The sequence below is a fragment of the Lissotriton helveticus genome, chromosome 5_1 (genome assembly GCF_964261635.1).
Source record: "Lissotriton helveticus chromosome 5_1, aLisHel1.1, whole genome shotgun sequence".
Lineage (NCBI taxonomy): Eukaryota > Metazoa > Chordata > Amphibia > Caudata > Salamandridae > Lissotriton > Lissotriton helveticus.
In genome coordinates, this window is record NC_136065.1 from 442,791,623 (window position 1) to 442,811,860 (window position 20,238).

Genomic DNA, 20,238 nt, shown 5'->3' on the forward strand with positions numbered 1-20,238 from the left:
GCCCATAGAGACCTTGTAAACAGTACTTATGTGCTACATATAAAACCGTATAACATAAAGTCAAGTGAATTGACCATACTCAAGTTCTGACAGTGATCTCTGTGCATACTAAGTCACAAAGTGATCCCTGTGAATTTTTAAGTCACACTGTGTTTAACTTCTTTATCTCACAAAGTGGAGTTTTATCACCACAAATGTAGATTTTAGGTTAATAAACCTCTCACTCCAGTCTGAATCTGTTGCTCACTCTTAGATCAGCAAGCCCTAGGTCACTCTTAGATGTCTGCATTTACTGTCTAGTCCTAAAACTCCTAGTCAACCTTATGGCTGTTACTTCCCATTGACCAACATTACCTCAGAGGTTCACACACTTCTAGTATGTAAGCTTCTGTTCACCAGAAGGCCCCTTAGGTGCTGCATGTCCTAAGGCCTGTAGTGCTCTTGACATCAACTGGTCCCTAAACTAGCTACTTGCCAATAAGACCCCTAGGCCCTTTTTCGCTCTACGGTCCACTGCTTTGAGCCCTTGGTTTTAAATGCAGAAAGAAACCACTTTTTAGACAGTTAATTTTAAAGGTTTCTCTACCCATTAACGTATATTTAAAGGGATTTACCACCCTGTAAACCCCTATTTAATTTTATTAATTTACCTACCAGTCTGATGTAGATGAATAACTCCCAGACCAGGGAGAATCTGGCATTTTGGGGGACAATATTAGAAAGGATTTACCTGAGTAACTTAAAGCCTCTTAAAGAGGCAGTAGATGCCGCTTTGTCTAAAAGAAAGAGCCCCCTCTAAGGATAATTACCCTCTACCTCACTGCCTAAAAAAAAATGGAAAAAGTTGCTCATAAAAGCAAGTGCCTATCTAAAGCTCTTGAACCGGCTTATATTACTGGTAGCCCTCGGGCTACAATAGATTTAGGTGCTTGCTGCAGCACAAGAGAGAATGGCCACCTTAACGGGGCACAGAGCAAGGTGGCCCATGGCGCCACAATAAGATTGAGTGACCGTAATGGCACAATAGATGTTGAAAATACTGCGTCATCATCTCGAAATGATGTAGACTAATTTATCTTTGACCCACCGGATAAATTTGATCTCCTAGATGGATGACTATATTGACCAACCCTCTACTTCCCAGGGAATTAAAGACCCCTTTTGGGGAGAGATGTATAATCCCACAACTATTTAGCACCCACCCACTGCAGACTGGTGGCCACTAGAACAGGTCTCCCATTTTTTAAGTTTATGGGTTAAAAAAAAACCCTTGACAGGACACTTGTAACCTCCTTAGGAGTTAGTGCCCTAGACCCTCTACAGGGGACATGGTGTGTTAATCCGAATTTGGATCCCAAGATCATAAGTTTCCCCTTTCAAGTATGGTAAAGGCTGGGAAAAGGCATAGAGAAGGGCCTGAAACAATCTCGGGGCAAGCTCGTTGTATCTTAGGTCCCCTAACACCCATCCTGGACATGACTGAAGATGCGAGGGGTAAAAATATCCATGTGAACATGGACTTACTAAAAGATTAGGCGCATAGGCCCTTATGCATGTTAGGCAATGCCAACACAAACCTCATAATAGAGCGAGGGAAGGCCGTCTTGATAAGAATTGGTCAAAGTTGCCAGATCTTGCTTCCAAGGAAGATATTAATTATGCCAATGGTCTCCTTTTTGGTGAGAACTTTATTCAAACCATGGGCAGATACGCTTCAACCTTTCCTGCTTTCAATGAAGCGCAATATAACCTGCTTAGAGTCTTTGCCTCACGTCCACTTTTTGAAAGGGCTGACAGAAGGGGGCCACCTGCCAGCCATAGATCAGTCAGGTCCCAATTACATCAGCAAGAATATAGAAACCCCCATTCTTATGGGAGAGGCTTCAGACAAAATTCCAATTTCTACCCTCAAAGGGGCAGGAACCCAAGGAACCGCAGAGGAAGAGCAAGAACCTCCACTCAAGCTTATCAAGGTGAGCACCTCTTCTTCACCACACAAAGTGAGGGGCAGACTAAAGCTCTTTACCCAGAATTGGAAATTGATAAATCGCGACCCCTGGGTTTTAGAAGGAGTTATAGGCTTCAAAATAGATTTTTGTAAAACACCCCATCAGGTCAGGGAACTGATGGAATTACATTTAGAGGAAGAGAAGATGTCTCTTATACAGAGGTAACCCAAATGTTAAGCAAGGGTGCTCTAGCAATAATAGACCAACGGGACACCACACAAGGTTTCGTAAGTACAATATTTCTGGTAAAGCAAAAAGACCAGGGTTGGCGTCCAGTCATAAACCGGAGATACCTGAACAGATTTTTAACCTAAATGCGTTTCATGATGGAAGGTATTCACCTGTTGAGGGACATCCTACAGTCCGGAGATTGGCTAGTAAAACTAGACCCCAAAGACACCTACTTCACAATTTCCATGGGCCAGGACCGCAAAAAAGATCGGTTTCAGATGGAGGAGAATACTTTACTAATTCCTTTGCGTCCCTTTCGGGATGTCCTCTACCTGTGGTGTTTCATGTAAGTACTTTGTCCAATGGTCACTCATCTGATAGAGAGGGCTGTGAGGTTGATTTACCTAGAGGACATACTCCTCATGTTGAAGGACAAGCTAGAGGTACAGAATCATTTACTCATGACTACACACCTCCTAGAAAGCCTGGGTTTCCTAAACGCGGAAAAGTCCGGTCTGACTCTCACTCAAAAGATAGAATTTCTAGGTTTTCAGGTAGACTGTCCTATCCCACCTGATTCTACCCCACAAGAAAGTGGTGAAAATAAAGTAAGACGTGAAGTATGTATTATCCAAGGACGCAGTACTAATCAGACCTTGCACGGGTTTTGCGACTCCTTTCATCATCTATCCAGGCAATATCTCCCGGTCCCCTGCACTACAGATGTTTACAATAACTGAAGACCTTGGGTCTAAGGAAAGGTCTAGGGTATGAAGACTTGATTCCCCTTTCTCCAGATGCACGAGAGGATCTATCATGGTTGCTAAACAACCTCTGCATTAACTCATGAGCTTCAAGGAGCTTCTAAAGAACTCAAACACTCGAATCCACTTAGACAACTTCAAAGCCTTTTCCTATATAAACCGACTAGGAGGTGCGAGAGCCAAGGTACTCAAACTTAGCACGACAAATGTGGTATTTTTGTTGGGAACACAAAATTATCATAAGAGCGGAGTTTATTCTAGGGACCCAAAATGTAAGCGCAGACCAACTCTAGCTTTCTGTAGAATTACAGCGATTGGCAGTTACATCCAGAAGGCTTCGCTCTGATTAAGGACCTAGGGGGCCCAATTCAGATAGATCTCTTTGCGCGCAGATTGAACTTTCAGGGCCCAACCTATTTTAGCTGGAAGCCAGACCCCCGGGCTACAGCAATGGATGCTTTTCTTCAACCTGCGACAAGAACATAGCCTATGTCCCGCGACCCCGCCCCCCTTTCTCCTTAATCCAGAGTTCTCTGGAAGGTGAATAGAGCCGAGCACTGTCATTCTAGTGACTCCCTTTTGGGTTGCCCAGAGTGATGGAACTGGCAGTACACATTCCTAGTCTAGGTCCAGCATGCCTGGGCCTGCTTCAATACCAAGAGGGAGAAAACACCCTTTGGTTTTAGAGGGGGAAAAAGAACCTTGTCTGGAGGATTTCAGGGCACCAAATAAATATTCGGGCCTTTCATCAGAAGCTAAGAACGTATTGGAATAATCCTGGGCTCCAGGAGCCAGGAAAAGATGTAGGGGTGTGTGGGGAAAAAATGGGACAGTTGGTGTTTGGAGAGGAGTTTGGATCCTGTTGCGGTCCCTGCTCAACAAATAGCTAACTTTTTAGCAACCCTTTTCAACTCTGGTCCCCGTTATAGGACGCCATTTCATCTGGGCATGCTTTAGAGAACAATTTAGCAATAAAAATTAACTCATTAAACGAGTAATGAAAGGGGTTAGAATCAAAAGACCCCCTAAAGCACGTTCGCATTCATTGTGGGATGTTGATCTAATTTTCAAACTTTTCTTTTTTTGGCAACTTAACTCATTCTTATCTCTTAAACAGATTTTGTTTAAATTGGCAACTTTTTGCTTTTTTTTGCTTTTTTTTATGTCAATATTACATTTTCTAAGCATTCAGGCTCCTGCGAGTCCCAGGACCATAGGTTAAGAACCGCTGGTCTAGTGTGTCAATTGTGGAGCTGCCCCATGTTTACTCCTGTTGGGTGCAATTTTGGTACAGCGCTGTGTAGTTTACAGTAGATAAGAATACCCTTTGGAAAGTAATTTATCCACGTTTGTACAAGCGTTTCCCAAATTGCAAAGTCCATTGTTGCACTATTTGCTTGTTTTTTTAGCATAACTTTCAAGAACATTGATTCACTGCCAATTCTGTAACTTATCATTGTTGCAGGTTTCTTGCAACTTCTTCCAGAGCAATTTTGGTGTGCAAAGAGCAGATTTATTTGATCTTTAACTATACTTTATAATATCAATGTCGTTCGTGTTTAACATTTTTTTTGTCTACAGTCTTCAGGATGTACTCATGCAAGATTCAAGACTTTATCTTATTTTTGAGTTCCTTTCCATGGATTTGAAGAAATATTTGGATACTATCCCATCTGGCCAGTATATGGACGCAATGCTTGTCAAGGTAAATTGATCACTTGTTTATGTCCAGGCTTCATGAGTAACTCCAGTATTGTGCTATATTGCATTAGTTGTTACTTTAAAATCTTAAAACAATTGGGCTCTGTGTATTAATGCATCATTCTTTTAAATGTAACAGTTGGATTCTAGTTTATCCCTTCCCTTTGGAAGGGTGACCCTGGGGTACATTTAATATGCATGGCATGGCTGTCACACCTTCAGTGCTCTTTTTAAATCCGATTTTATACAGTGCCTGCGCCCAATGCCATGTCTGACAAAACTAACATAAGCAAACACTTTTCTCTTATCCCCTTAAGGAGTTTGAAGATAGTTTTGTGATGTTCAAAGGAGAAAGTTGTGGATTCTGCTCCAGCAAAGCGTATGTTATGAATTGGAGCATTTAGAACATTTCAAGTTCGAGAAGGGAAATTTGGGCCTTGGGTAGTAGAATCTTATATGCTGTGCTTTAAATTCTGTGGCTGCCTCTCAGAGGTGGAGAATTGAGGTGCAGAAATCAAACCACATCTTGAAGAGATTGTCCCCTATGGTTTGGAACCAGTTTGAAAGCCATGTAGTTTAACACCATTTTTATTACGCCCCCTTGTCTGACTACCCAGCCACCAAGTAAGCAAAAATCAAAATAGGGAGTGAAGAGGTAGTGCTTAAAAAGCACTGGGGTGGATGCAACCTCCTCCAGTCAATGGTATATTCAAACAACAAGATCCTGTGAGCCAAGATATGACGGGCATACACAGTATTTGTTAAAATACCCTTCACACACCAAATGGTCCCTTGGTGTCATGCTTCATCATCGGGGTCTTCCCGCCCCGCTGCGGGACGGGGCGTGCTACGACTAGCGACTACGTCGGAGCACTCGGATATTGTGAGTGCTATGTGAGGTGTATTGCTGAGTGTAAGTAGGGTCAAAAAGTGATAGGAAAAGTGAGGTTAAAAGAATACCTCAGCATTTGTTGACCCGGTTTTAACCCGAGCAAGAAGCTCCGATAGTTTTTGAGTCAATAGGGGGGAGGACATCAAGGATTTGAGGATTATTATAGATGTCATCTATAGGTTCCACATTATGTGGACTATGGATGCTCCTCTTTATATTGGAAACTTTGTCTATGAAGAACTCATTAAATGAATTACAGAGTTCTTTAGTGGGGACCTGGATGGGGCAGCTCTCACTGTTACATAGGTCGTTTACTATGTTAAAAATGTCCTTTGATTTTTTTTTTTGAGAATTTAGTATTTTGGTTGAGTAGTCAGCTTTACTTTTTAGAATAATTTTTAGATAGTTTCTACGGGCTGTGACAAACTCCTCCTTATCTTGCGAGGTATATTTAGCTCTTCCTTTCCTTCTGGCGTAAATCAAGTTTTCATTTCTTTAGGTCGGAGGTGAACCATTTATGAGCATCCCCACCACGTGTACGAGTGAATTTCACTAGGGGTGCATGAATGTCTGTGGCTGTTAGTAACCAGTCCGTAATTTTTCCTTCCATGCAGGTTTTAGGTAACGTAGACATCAAGGTGTCTGTAAGGGCGAGAGAGTTTATGGCTTTCCATTTTCTGGTAACACCTCCTGGCAGGGGTAGAGGTTTGATATAGCCCTTAATAGTAGTAGTAAATCGGATTAAATGATGGTCCGACCATATACAAGGTGTAATAACAGGGGGCGAGAGTAAAAGGTTGGAGGACCATATTTGGTCAAGGCTATGACCTTTTTCATGAGTGGCAGAGTGAATGTGTTGTGCCAGATTTAGATTAAGGAGTTCGGCCGCTTGGGGTCCACCTGCGTCGTTATCAAACCAATAGTTCAGATCTCCGACCAGGAGGGTTTTATAGAAGTTCATAGCAGGGGGGGGGGGGGTGCAATTGTTCTCCCAGAGAGATTGGGAAAGTGGCCATAACTTGAGGGGGACGGTAGACCAGTACCATTGCCAGGGCCCCACTGTCTGTATCAAGTTTGATAACTAAGTTCTCAGTCTCCGTCAGGACAAGGGTGAGGGGAAGAGCTACAAACTTATGCTTTTTATGGATGATGGCTGCCACCCGTTTTACCAGGGGGGCGGTTAGTAGCTAAGATGTAATAATCTGAAGGGAGTGCTGCAATGATATCAGGCAATGAGTCCTGGGTCAGCCAAGCTTCCGTGATCAACAATATATCAGGTTTTTCAGTGACAAGAAGTAAAAAAATATCAAGTTGGTGCTTTACCAAAGAGCGGGTATTCAGATATATACAGCGGAGATCCATTAAGGGTTTTGTGGGAAAATAGGGGGTAGTGGATGGGGTAGCACTAGGTTCCATAGATCGATGGGGTGATGAAGTCCGAGAGATGCCATTAATAGAGATGCGGCGAAAAGTATTGGGGGGTCAAGGAGGGGCATTGAGGGATAGAAGGTCTCATTAAAGTGAACTCGCTAGCAGAATAGAAAACATTTTGACCATATTCCATAACCCCTCGCCCCGACCGGCCGCAGACGGGCTTGCCTTTGGTGCGCCTGCGCTGCGCGTAGATGTCATAGTGCCTTTTATAGGTTTGTGTATTGTTAAGCACTAGAGCGCCACCCTGCCACTATGGCCGCTCTGAAGTGCTGTACTAGTGCACAAATTGCCTGCTCTACTGGTAAGGTTCAGAGCCCGGATTCTTAAAGTGTTTCTGGGTAGGCCCTCTCGATGCCTTGGTGAAACTAGATGTAGGTTATTCAGTTCAGCGCAGCACTTCGCATCTTTGATCCTAGTGGGCATATACCATGCGGAGCCCTGACGTTTCTGGACTGTGGTGCAAGGACTAATTGTTGGACTTGGCCCTTCTGGCAGGTACACCCCTGGACTTTTTGCTTTTTAATGGTGACCTGGTGATAGTGATATTTGGTTTCTGCGCACTTTACCACTGTGTCCCAGGGTAAAGTTTGTGTGTAGTAAGGTTGGCCTGCCCTCCCATAGGAATGCATGGGGAATGTATGTGTCCATGTTAGTTCCTGATGCGTGGGTTGTGCAGACTCTAGTTTGGTATGTGCGGACTTGTGTGATTAAATGCTGCGTGATGTGTGCGGCGTGAATGTGTCTAGTGTGGAAGTGCCACTTCTAGAAGTTGGCCTGTCTGAGTAAAATATGTGAATTGGCTGTCTGTCTGATGATTGGCTGGAGCAGGCTGGTGAGCCTGGCTCCATGAGTCATGATGGGTCTGCCCCAGTGGTAAATGGGAGATTTGCATGTTGAAGGCCGGGGAGGAGTGCGCCTGGAACCTGAATAGGGCTGGGCTTTCCCCACACAATGCATGCTGGCTCCGCCCCCTGTGGTGCGTCTAATGTCCCTAGCCTGGCCAGTGAATGGAAAGGGTGGCTGAGCACAACAAAGTGCTCCAAAACCAGTTGCATCTGGTTTTACCTTCACCCTACACCGAAGGACAAAGGAATCCTGGGTATAAGAAGGGGCTGTGACTCCATGTAAAGGGTTCTCTTCCTGATCCAAGCTGGGGGGGCCTGCTGCTGCTGCTTGGCGCCAGGAAGACTTCGCCTCTTTCTTTATCCAAAAAACCGATAACATAAAGAACGATCTCCTCATTGACGTAAGTCTTTACTCCAAACCCCATTGCACAGCACCCACTGAACCAAAAAACAATGCCACATGGTCATCCTTTGCCACCTATTTGGAAGAAGAAATTGGTAGACTGCTCAGCACTGTGAAACCAGCCAATCACCTCACGGACCCCCTTCCTGCTAACACTGTCAAAGACCTTACCCCGTCGCTCCTCCCACTCTGGACTAAAATTATTAACAGTTCACTTCAACAAGGGACCATCCCCGACGCCCTTAAAGTTGGACAAGTCACACCTCTACTAAAGAAACCTACAGCCGACCCCTCTGATCTAAATAATTACCGTCCCATTACCAATATTCCGACTCTAGCCAAACTGTTGGAAAAATGCGCACTAGTACAATTGACTAAACACATTAATCAGTTTGATCTACTTAACCCCCATCAATCAGGCTTCAGAGCAGATCACAGTACAGAAACTGCTATGACTCACATAATTGACGACGCCATTCAAATCCTAGATCAAAATGATACCTGCCTCCTCATCCTTCTTGATCTCTCGTCTGCATTCGACACCGTCAAACATGAGAATTTACTCGAACTATTAAACACAAGAATGGGTCTATCTGGAACTGTGCTCAAATGGTTCACGTCCTTTCTACACAACAGATCGCAGAAATTCAAGAGTAACAACCTGATGTCTTCGCCAATACCTGTATCGCTAGGCGTCCCACAAGGATCCTCCCTTTCCCCAACTTTGTTTAACCTAGTTATGGAGCCTCTCACCACCCTGCTATAGAAGCATCCAATGTTCACTTCCACATGTACGCCGATGACACCCAACTGTATCTCAAACTACAATCACCCAAAGACATTATGCTCTTGAATTCTACGATCAGTAGCACCCAATCCTGGCTGGCCGCTAATCATCTCAAACTCAATGCTCTTAAAACAGAGTTCCTCTTGATCTCCCCTCCCGCGAAGATCACTACTGCTTAAACACCTAACGGCACTCAATGTTCAGATCACCATCGTGGACTCAGCAAAATCATTAGGCATAACACTTGACACCAACCTCAACATGCAGGAACACATCAACAAAACAACTAAGGGTGCGAACTATCAGATCAATACCCTAAGGAAACTCCAACCCTTCCTTCCAGCCAAAGATTTCCAAACTGTCACAAGCACTAGTCATCCCTCGAATAGATTACGGCAGCATCGCCCTCTGCGGTCTCCCCCTAACTACTACGGCACCCATAAGAGCTTCTCTAAACGCAGCAGCGAGACTCATCACTGGATCAAAAAAACACTCACACATTACCCCTGACCTGAAAGCCCTGAACTGGCTGCCTTTTGAAGCCAGAATACACTTGAAAATTGCCTGCATGACGCACAAGGCTGTCCACCTGAGCTCACCCGGATACCTCGCTCAGAAGCTGACGATTTCTGGAGGCTCCAGAAACACTAGAGGCACAAACAATCTTTTGCTAAAGCCCCAGAAATTCCGGAAGGAAAAAACCTATAAACGCTCCTTCTCAGGAATGGCACCCAGGATCTGGAACTCACTCCCCCCTGAAACCAGGCTCATCTCCTCCACCATACTTTTTAAAAAAGTAAAGGCTATCCTCATGGCTAAATACACTTGAATTATCACTAGGGAAGATTTTTACAAACGCTGAACCATCCTGTTCTACTGATCTTTTGCATTTTTGTATGACTCGTGTTATTGACTTACCTGATTGTTTGCGCTACCACCTATTTTTATTTGTATCACCATTGATGTATCTATCTGACTACTCTACTGCATTTACCCTCCCCACCCGAATTGTTATTTACTCACATGCTGTACCCTTCGTATGTAAAGCGCTCTGATATCTGCAAAGATCTTGTTCGCGCTATATAAAACTTTCAAAATAAAAGGACCGCCACTGGGGATTGCCTCCCTGCCTAGGAGGACCCTGTGAGCTGGCCCCTGGGCCCTGCCCTGGACTCCCCCCCCCCCCCCCCCCCCCCCCCCCCCCCCCCCCCCACACCCCAACCACCTCCTGAAGGACTTTTGCTTTTCTTTGGGACTTTGTGGGCCTGCCAGGGAAGCGCTGGCCTCCCCTTTTGAAAATAGCGTGGGGCGCTGCTGGAGCGGTTATCCCTTCCTCGAGGGGTTCCCCGGCGTGGGGATCCCCCTGTTTTGCGAGTTTAGGCGGCGCGGGTGCCCACCCCCCTTATTTGCCACCCGTTTGTCCCATTTTTAGGTTGTTCCTTCACGGGAGCCCACTCCGTTCTATTGACCTATCTCGAGGGAGCCTACCCCTCGTTTTGTGACTCCCCGGTTGCAGCGCCTAAAAGGGGGGGGGGTGCTGTGCTGCCCGCGGCAACCTGGAAGTACCCTCCTCTGAACCGGAAGTCGACGGGAGCCCACCCCGTGCTCCGGTGTTGAGGAGGAAGTCGGCCGGCGAAGGAGAGGGGAAGCAGGGCTTCCGCATCGGCGGTCGAGCCCTGCGCGTGTCCCCCCACCGAGAACAGCCGGCCGCAGGACGAGAAAAGTCCAGAAGAGAACCGGTGAGTGTGCATCTGCGCGGGAGAGAGGGGGTGTCTGGGCACATTGCCGGTGCCCGCCGCCCTAGTGGTGTGAGCTGATCTTGGGGGCAGTGTCCCAAAAAAAAGGGTAGAGTGGCCCTGGTTGTCAGAGGGCCGCTCTCCTGTTGCCTGGCACCAGTATTTTGCGAGTCCCCCGAGTGGGACTCCAACGGCTGACGGCATCTTTTTCGAGCCCACGAGGGCTCCGGGGTCATTTTGGAGATCTCGAGTCCCCAGAGTGGGACTCCCACGACCCAGGCATATTTGTTTACGAGCCCTGAGAAGCTCCAGGGCATCATAGTTATTTCGAGTCACCCGGGAGGGACTCCTACATTGCAGGGGCATTTAGGGTGGTAGAGTGGCCCCGGCAGACAGAGGGCCGCTCCCCCCACACTGGGCATTCTTCTTTCAGAGCCCCGAGGCTCCCCGCCCGCATTGTTGTTTGAGCCCATGAGGCTCCATTGGGGGCATTTTATCTACAGAGCCTGCCAGGCTCCCTTGCCCTGACGTAGAATGGTGGTTTCTGCCTGACTTTGGCGCAAGCCTCCGCCAACTGGAAATACCATTTCTAACACTAATCACATCCTCCAGTGTTTTTCTGCCTCAGACTCGGACAGTCGTGTTGTGTCTTGCCGGAGAAGCGCCACATCAGCTCCCCCTCACCAATTTCAATTTCAAGTGGTTTACAGGACGATTGTATGGCCAAGGCTTTCTCAGAAACCAGGTACACTCCACCAGGCCGGAGAGTGCTATGCTGGACTCACATAGAGCTGACCGAGCTAGGCAAGGCTGCCGCCCACCAATACAGGCGACCGGGAAAGTGGGTGCAACAAGATGGGGAGAAATTGGACCTTGCTCAGCCCGTGCCGCTCCTACATAGTTTCCTCTGACTTACCGACGATTCCTCTTTACAGCTGCCATCTTGCTGCTGCCGGGCCTTGTATTTCCTTTGAACTCTGCGCATCTGGAGTAGCTCCTAGTCTTCATTGACCAGCTCTTTCCTTCCAACTTTAGTAAGCTGTAGATGCCTTGTGCTAAAATGGCACAAGGAAAAAGAAAGGCATTTGAATTATTCAGCCACATACACATACACATACACATACACATACACATACATATACATATACATATACAGATAGATATAGATGTACACACACATTCGTCACAATGCAAGGAAAGTGTGGGGGGCAGGAAAAGGTGAGCTATTTGACAGAAGAAAGGAACTGTTTCAAATGGGGTATGTTTTAGGTGAGCTTTACAGTTGTGGGATCGTGTTACTGTGGAGGCTGAGGCAGACTGGGTGTAAAATTGGGAACTGGAATGACACTTGGTCCAAAGTAGTCCAGTTTTCTCGGTCAAGTTGCCTGTTAATATTCAGAGCCTTTTCAGACACTATTTTACAACACTCATTGCACAATTCTGTTGTGACGGTGAACTACAATATTTACCGGCACTGCATTTTTAATTTGGCAGTCCTATCCAAACTACCCTCATTCATAAACTGATTTTGCCAGTGTTATACAATTTGTGTTCATGAGTTCAATCTGTTTGGTCTCTTATGAACTGAGCATGTGTTAAGTTTCTCATGAGTCTTTTGAATACTGCTAGTTGATTTAAGGTGTAGTAATGTTGGGTTAAAAATGTTTTTCCTTTCTGTCCCCAGAGTTACTTATACCAAATCTTTCAAGGGATAGTGTTTTGCCATACACGCAGAGTCCTACACAGAGACTTAAAACCACAAAATTTGTTAATAGACAACAAAGGAGTAATTAAATTAGCAGATTTTGGTTTAGCACGGGCCTTTGGAATACCGGTGCGAGTTTACACCCATGAGGTGAGTATTTATGCTGTTTATCCATGCTTATTCAAATTAAATGTGGTGGTTTTTTTTCTTCTATTGTTTTGGCCAAGGACCAGCTCGTTTGAGCGTTACACCTGTAGTTTGAAGGCTTTTTTGCGTTTTGCAATGCAATGGAGTATTGTGCAATGTCTGGCCATGCCTACAACAGTGTTTCTTAGCTTGTTTTGTACAATGCTATTTTGCCTTTTCTCCTCCTCCTTTGAATTGCATTTAGGGTGTTGGGCTGATATGGGGAAAGGGACTGCAAGATAAGATTCTTGACATCAGTGCATGCATGATTCTCATGTGCAGACTCTACTCATTGTTGCATCCTGATTGTAACTTTTCAGCTCCTGGTATTGCATTAAATTCTCTTTATAAACAAAAAGATATTTTGAAGTTGGGAGTGGGTGTTTAAATATTATACATTTTTTTTTAATAGCAAGAATCCTAAGCCCAATCTATTAATTTGGTAGTCCGTAACAAGCATACATTTTCCAATACTAATAAAGCTTTTTTTTCTTAAAGATGCTTCGTACATAACGCCGCACAGAGAACCTTAAGCTTTTTTCGCCATACTTCAGTAACCAGGTTCTTTTGACCTGCAATTCACGATTCTCAAAGGGGAAAAAAGCCACCATCATTGCAACTAATGCATGTTATTCAGTTCTTCAATATTCACACATCACTGGTTCTGAGAGAATAAAGTGATAAAGGTCAAGATTGCATGCCTGTAATTAGCTTACTGGACACACGACTAGAACGAATGGAGCCGCATACCTGCAGGTCCCATATAGGTTATGCCATTCCAATTGAAATATTTCAAACCCACATCCCTCTTTCCATTTCTGGAAAATACGGGTCTTCTTGACTCATCTGATGCTTCTGCAGCCAGCTTCGCTAATTTGCCAGAACTAGCTTTTACTAGAGCTTAATTGTGAACGTACGCAACCATTTTTATAATATAAGGACAGAAGACTGGGAAAGATCTGGTCACCTTGTCAGTTATTCTAGCTGCACAATTGCTTTTTTATGAATTTATAAACATGGAATTTAACAAAGGCAAGCATTTTACCACCCTGCTTTGAACCCCACCTTAACCTCATGCCTTTGCATTGCAGAGTTTCATTATCGCCTCCGCCACTTCATTTTCAGTAATTAGAGTACAGTTCTCAAACTTATTGTGCCAGCTTAGACTGACAACACTAAAGACAGATATCTGTTCATATGAAGACCACACGCAGCTACGAATCACCTTTGAAGAAAAGCATGAGGTTACCAAATCTGTCTCCCAGAAACAGCAACCTGGACGAGGAACACTGTTTGAAACTAAATGCTGGAAAATCTGAGATTTTGCTATTTGGTAGAGCACACATAGTCTGGGATAACACCTGGTGGCCTTCAGAACTAGCAGCTGCCCCAGAACCTAGGAGAGTGGCAGGAAATGTGGGCATACTCCTTGACAATGCACTGACCATGCAAGACAAAGTCAGAGCACTGCAGTAAGATTTTCGCCACACAAACTATTACGAAGACAGTTTGCTTGGATCCCTCTAAACAGCACAAAGTCCATCACCCAGACCTTATTTTCCAGTAGACTGGACTACGGGAATGCGTTATACATGGGTATGCCGGAGTACCTCTTTTCCCGACTTCAGGTGGTCCAAAATGCTGCTGCTAGACTGGTTCGCAATAAAAATATAGTTCGGCATCTGAAAGTCTGAGGGAACTGCATTAGTTACCCGTACGCCAAATAGCGAAGTTTAAATTTAAACTTCTATGCTAAGCACATAAATCACTACATAAAAGTGGTCCTCGCATCTTGCAAAATAAAGTAGAATTCTGTATACCCTTGCATAACCTGATATCATGTCATCAGGCCTTGGCGAAAATCAAACTAACCAAGAGGGCAGGGCAGGAGACTGTTCCTTCTCCAAACTGGCGGCCATTCACTGGAATGAACTCCCCTTTGATCTTCGTCTCCCATCACACTGTTTGCAATTGCCATTTCAGATTTACTCACTCCTAACGCCGTGATGTCCCTCGTGATGAATGTTACACTTAATACTTCTAGTGTGTTTTGAAATTTCGTTGGGTATATTCTCATATTAAAGTCTTTAGAAATCTGATATTTTTCTTAACTCGCTGTCTACCCAAGTACTGAGACCATGATTTGCTTGTTGAACTGTCTCTTGGATAGTGTGTGCTGAAAATTGCCTGATCTTTCTTCTCCCTCTTTGACTTCTGTTGACTGTTGGAAGCCAGGGACCCCTGTCTAAGTAGTATCGGTGATTTAAGCCCTTCATGCCCACTACATGGAACTATGCAAATTAAGAAATATTTTGCTTAGTTCACAAAAATAAAAGTCCGATTTTAATGGGAATTTTTAATTCAAGCTCTGCTTCCCTTTTTTCTTTTTTTGGGGAATGATTGATCATATTTTAGGTCCGTCTCTCTGGACCTAATCGCTGCATCTGCATGAGGATAGCAGCGATTAGACAGATAATTAGGGAGCCCTTACCTGTGAATTTCGCCCTGCCCCTCTTTGAATGAAAAGCAGGATAACCTGCAGGGCGCAGAACAAAGGTGGAATGATGGCGCCTTACACTGAAAACCCCTCAGCTCACCCAGGATGAGGGAAAGGGAGCACAGAGTGAATGAAAGGGGTACGAAAAGTCTAATAAAGTGAGAGGGGAGAGCGGATCAGGGGTGTAACAAAGGCCCCCCGCAGCCCGTGCGGGGAGGGGGCCCCAGGCTTACCCGTCCTTGAGGGGGCCCCCCTTAGCCCCTACTGATGTGCGGCCCCCTTCCGCACATCTTGGATTTTCCTCCAGTGTTTTTTAGAGATTGTAATGTCACCCTAGTAGGAAAATGTTCACCCTCATTGCAGACGTGCCCATTGCTTTGTATGTGCAGGCAGTGATTGAGAATAAAAAGTGCCAGTCTCAAGAAGGCTTTTATCTGAGCATCGTTCGGGCCAGCAGCCGTCTCAAAGGCTGCGCTGCCTGAAGAAATCCCAGGCTATGCTAAAGCAAATGGAGAATTGCATTTCCAAGGGATAACAGCCTTCACCTGTGGGCTGCTTCCTCTATTCCATATTCCAGGTTGCCTATTCAAAGTGGAATACTCTGCTAAAACGGTTTCCATTGATTTAAGGCGAAAATGAATGATTATGAGTAAAATAAAGTGCTGCAAAAATGCCGCTAAATTTCAATATTTGTGCCGCTAAATTTGCGAATCCATGCTGCTATATCCTGGGGGGTCTGATTAGGTGCTTAGAAGTAGAGTGACATTGAGGGCAAAAAACACTCCACTAACTGTCACTCGCTTAGTACAGACGAACGCCAAAGGTCCTCGTACATAATGAAGCATCGGGGTGCACCCTCTTTCTGTGTCCCATGGGCATTTTGGCTTTTGTTCTACAGAAGAGGCTGCAGACACTTACATAGCCCTTTATGTAGTGTGGATCACGTAGGAGAGATTCTCAGCGGGCATGCTTTCCTTTGTATTGGGCATGGCCACATTAAAATGTGGGAAAACCTTTTGTCTTGCGACTGCACTGTATTATTGACACGGGCGAAAGGGCAAACAAGCAGTTAGGAGGCTCACTGATTGTATACCCCCACCTGACAGGATGGTGACAGACCCCAACCACCTGCAGGGGAAACGTGCCACCTCCTTTAATAGCTGTTAGACGCTTTACTTTGTAAGCAGACTGGTGGTTTACAACTGTACCTACATCGGGGCACCACATGCTTTTACCAGCATAATCTGGTGTTCTCCCCCTGTGTGACATGACAGCACCCACTGAAGACTGCACCGTTGTGTAGTCTGGGACAGTGCACCTTCCCTGTAATTCTGAACTGGCCATTAAATACGGTACTATTTTGTGTGCCTATTTAATTCAGGTATACAAAGAATGTGGTACTACTTGTATACTAAGGTACATAATGAGATTACGTAGATTACACCTCTGCGTGCCTAATGCTGCCATTTGCATTTCAAGACAAGTGATTGGCCTAACGGCTAAGGCGCTCGACCTCCGACCTGGGGACCTGGGGAACTCGGTTCGAGTCTCTGTAACGACGCCAAAAACCCCCTGTGATTCTGGGCAAATCACTTAATCTCCCGGTGCCTAAAATGAAAGTGTGTCCTCATGTAACGTAACTGGTGCTATGTAAAGCGCTCTGATAACTGATTCGGTTCGGTTCTAGTTCGCGCTATATAAAACTCTGCAATAAAAAATATATCCCTCTTAATTTTCTTCTTCTTCAGTGTACAAGGGACCCATGTCCCCCACAAGGCCTACAGGGTTCAAACCATGCAGGCACAGTCACTCGTTGGTTTCTCTCCTACAGGTCTGACTCTGGTGTTTGCGCTCTGAGCACAATTCAGACATGACAACGCATCTGAAGATTATTCAGGGTAGTGAAGCAAAGTTGTATGTCCCCAAATACTGAAAGGTCACACACCCAGTGCAGCAAATCCTGTTCCTAGCAGAGAGCACAAACCTCTTCAGGTTGCCCATGCGACAGGCCGCCTTCCCCTTCAAAGTCCAATTTGCTACTCTTACCAAAGAGAAGTTGGGAGGATGTTAAGGTGCCAATGTCTTATTCGATTAGCAGAGGGAGACTATTCCACAACTGGCCATGTGCCAAAAATGTCACAGGTTATTGAGGAAAATAAGTAGGCCACGCTGTATTTTTGAAACTCTTGCAGCTTCCCTTGGGCCCCACGAACCCGAAGGGCACCCCAGTAGAACTCTTGCTAGTGGGTCGTCTCTCAGCGAGGTCTGTGCCCCGGAAGCCCACCACTGGTACTGCACTGACTTCCACTCTGACACCAAGACTTGCTCAGATTTCTTATTAATCAATGCCTGCGGTGGGGGTAGAGCCCCTGCCTACTGATGTCAGATTCTGAACTGAATACGTCTCGACCCCCGACTGGGGTCGCGCTAAGGCTTCACTCTAGAACATCCAGTTTCTTTACGTTTGAACTCAAACGCTTCCTGTAAAACAGACTTCCTCAGAGGCTTCCTTTTTTGCTCTGATTCTGACCAGTTTGCTACTACCCAATGATGACAATGTTCCCCCACATTATTATAACATCCGTGTATACATAGGACGTCTGTCTAGGGAAAACAATAGATTTGGCACTGAGCAATTTGCTACAATATGCACTAGTCAAGGTATCTGCCTCGGTGAGTTTAAATCCAGTGCTTCTCGGCTAATATGTTCTAGATTGGTTTGTTCCTGAAAGTGGCATTTTTATAAATCTAGGCAACCGGGTCTTGGGTATTTTGGAATGGATTGTGATCTCCCTGAGTAAGTTTTTAAAGTTTTGATTACTAATGAGTCTTGTTGCTGTCAAATTGGCAAAGAAGTGCTACCTGGATCTTTTATGACTGTGACCTCCACAGTCATGTGAGACTGCTACATATACTTTTTTTTCACACCATATTGACCTCTACACAACAGAACTCTGGAGATCTGGTTACCTGCAGCAAGTTCTTTAAAGAGGGATGTTCTTCAGGTTAATAACTGGTCTTCTACTAAAGATCTAGCTTGATTACCATTTCTGGAAACACTGAGTTAAAGTAACCCATTGTCTTAAAGTAAGCGTCACTCAAGCTAACATTTTTTTGAGACAGTTCTATTTTGGAGGTACTCCTGACATTGATTCGCTTAAAGTCCTAAATGTGCCCCAGAAATGTGGTCCTATGCTAAAAGAACAATCTGAATGTTATGCCAATCCATTTAGTTTTTTGGTAGACCAGTTAATTTCCTAGGAAATGTAGAAATCTATGGTCTACTTCCTTACTCCTTACCATTTCAATTTTTTTCTTTACTCTCCCAGAGCAACTGAATTTTATAGGTTACAACACTTGGTGGAATGGGCATACAAAGCTTTTACACCCTGTAACTTAGTTCTTGTAACATGAGGCAGGTTGTATGTGTAACAATGTTGGATAAGCGAGCCCCTCACAGCCTCGTAATGCATTGTAACAAATGACTATCTTTGCTATGAAATTGTATTTGTAATTGTATTTATTTGATTTGTAAGTGGTGTTTTATGGACATTCAGAACTGTGTGTTTTACGGTTAATTTCATATAAGTTTCTAACAAAAAACCTGAGTCTGAACTTCTGTTTTTATCTAGGTTGTGACTCTGTGGTACAGAGCTCCAGAAGTGCTGCTTGGGTCACTTCGGTACTCCACTCCTGTGGATGTATGGAGCATTGGAACAATATTTGCTGAAATGGCAACTAAGAAGCCACTTTTCCATGGAGACAGTGAAATTGATCAACTATTCCGAATATTCAGGTAGTATCTGCTCAGAAAATATAAGAATCGGGAAATGTAGAATTTATCTGTTTGATTGGATTTCGTTCAGTATAAATCTTTGTACTGAAGGGTTAATGAACATGTTTCCAGTCATTTGCCTTTTATGCACATTTTAACTGGTGGTTGCTAATCACTTAGTTTTCCCTTTTAACCCCTTGCGTGCTTGTGACGGAACCGTTCCGTCACAAGCCTCTGGTGGGCTGTGCTGGTGACGGAACGGTTCCGTCACGGCCCGCTATTCGCGCCTACGTGGCGTGAATTCTGCGCGGCGTGAATTCCGCGCCTGCTCTGAGGGTTCTATTGGGCGATCGGGGCTGTGACTGAACAGTTTTGTCACAAGCACAGCTCACCCGAGGCTCGTGACGGAGCGGTTCCGTCACGAGCTTTGGAGCGCCGCGCGGCCCCCCCCCCCCTTCGCACTGCGGCGGAATAGCCGCCGCAGCTAAGGGGTTAAAGGCTTCAGTTGTTACCTCTGCCAGGATGTGATTTTGTATGCTTTTTATAAGCAGTACATATTCTTAAAGTTGTTGGAAGGTCCGACCGGACTCACAAATAGTAGCACTCTGAAAGAGAGCAGCCATTAGACTTCCCAGTGACTACTGGTGCCCAATTTATCCCCTACTCAGACTTTCGCTGTGGGAGGTTGTAACCTGAACCAGGCGGATGTGGTGTAATAGCGGACTCTGACCTCCCTTTCCACTCAATGTTGCCAAATTACTTGACTGCTACATTTAACCCTGCTTTCTGATCTTAACGCCAAGGCAGGAAATATCGTGTTCGAGGCATGTGGGCTGCTAAATTCATATCTTTTGCATAGATCGCCGCCTAGTGTTGGGTCCGGATGATCGCACATTGTTGTCCTGGAAGAGTCTTCGAAGTATCCTGAGATAGGTGGCTCCTCCCCTGGACTACAGTGCGCATGGGCATCGACTCCATCCCCAGATTGTTTTTTTCCGCCATTGGGTTCGGATGTGGTCTCGACGTCTGTCGGAACCGAAAAAACGTACTTATTTAAGGCCAAAAGGCCTTTGTTACCTACGTCGGTATTGTTTGCGTACGGTCTCGATTCTCCCGTCTCTTCGAGTCGGAATCTGCGGAGTCAAGCTACTCTTCGGACATCGAGGCCCTCTCATCGCAGCAAGACCACGACTTTTTCAACATGGAGCGGAGTCCGTTTAAGTTCTGCCCCGTCTGTGGGTCTAAATACCCACATATCGACGTGCACCCGGTCTGTAACAAATGCCTCTCGCCGGACCATAACGAGGAGAACTGCATGGCCTGCTCCAAGTTC

At 45.2% G+C, this 20,238-nt stretch overlaps 1 protein-coding gene across 1 annotated transcript in view; it reads left to right on the forward strand.

The window, feature by feature from the left end:
• The window catches only part of CDK1 (cyclin dependent kinase 1), a 135,853-nt gene that overhangs the window by 83,738 nt on the left and 31,877 nt on the right, over positions 1-20,238 (forward strand). The window contains exons 4-6 of the mRNA XM_078642683.1: positions 4,526-4,649; positions 12,427-12,597; positions 18,763-18,926. Coding sequence (XP_078498809.1) covers positions 4,526-4,649; positions 12,427-12,597; positions 18,763-18,926 — 459 coding nt within the window. The remainder of the gene's footprint in view (positions 1-4,525; positions 4,650-12,426; positions 12,598-18,762; positions 18,927-20,238) is intronic.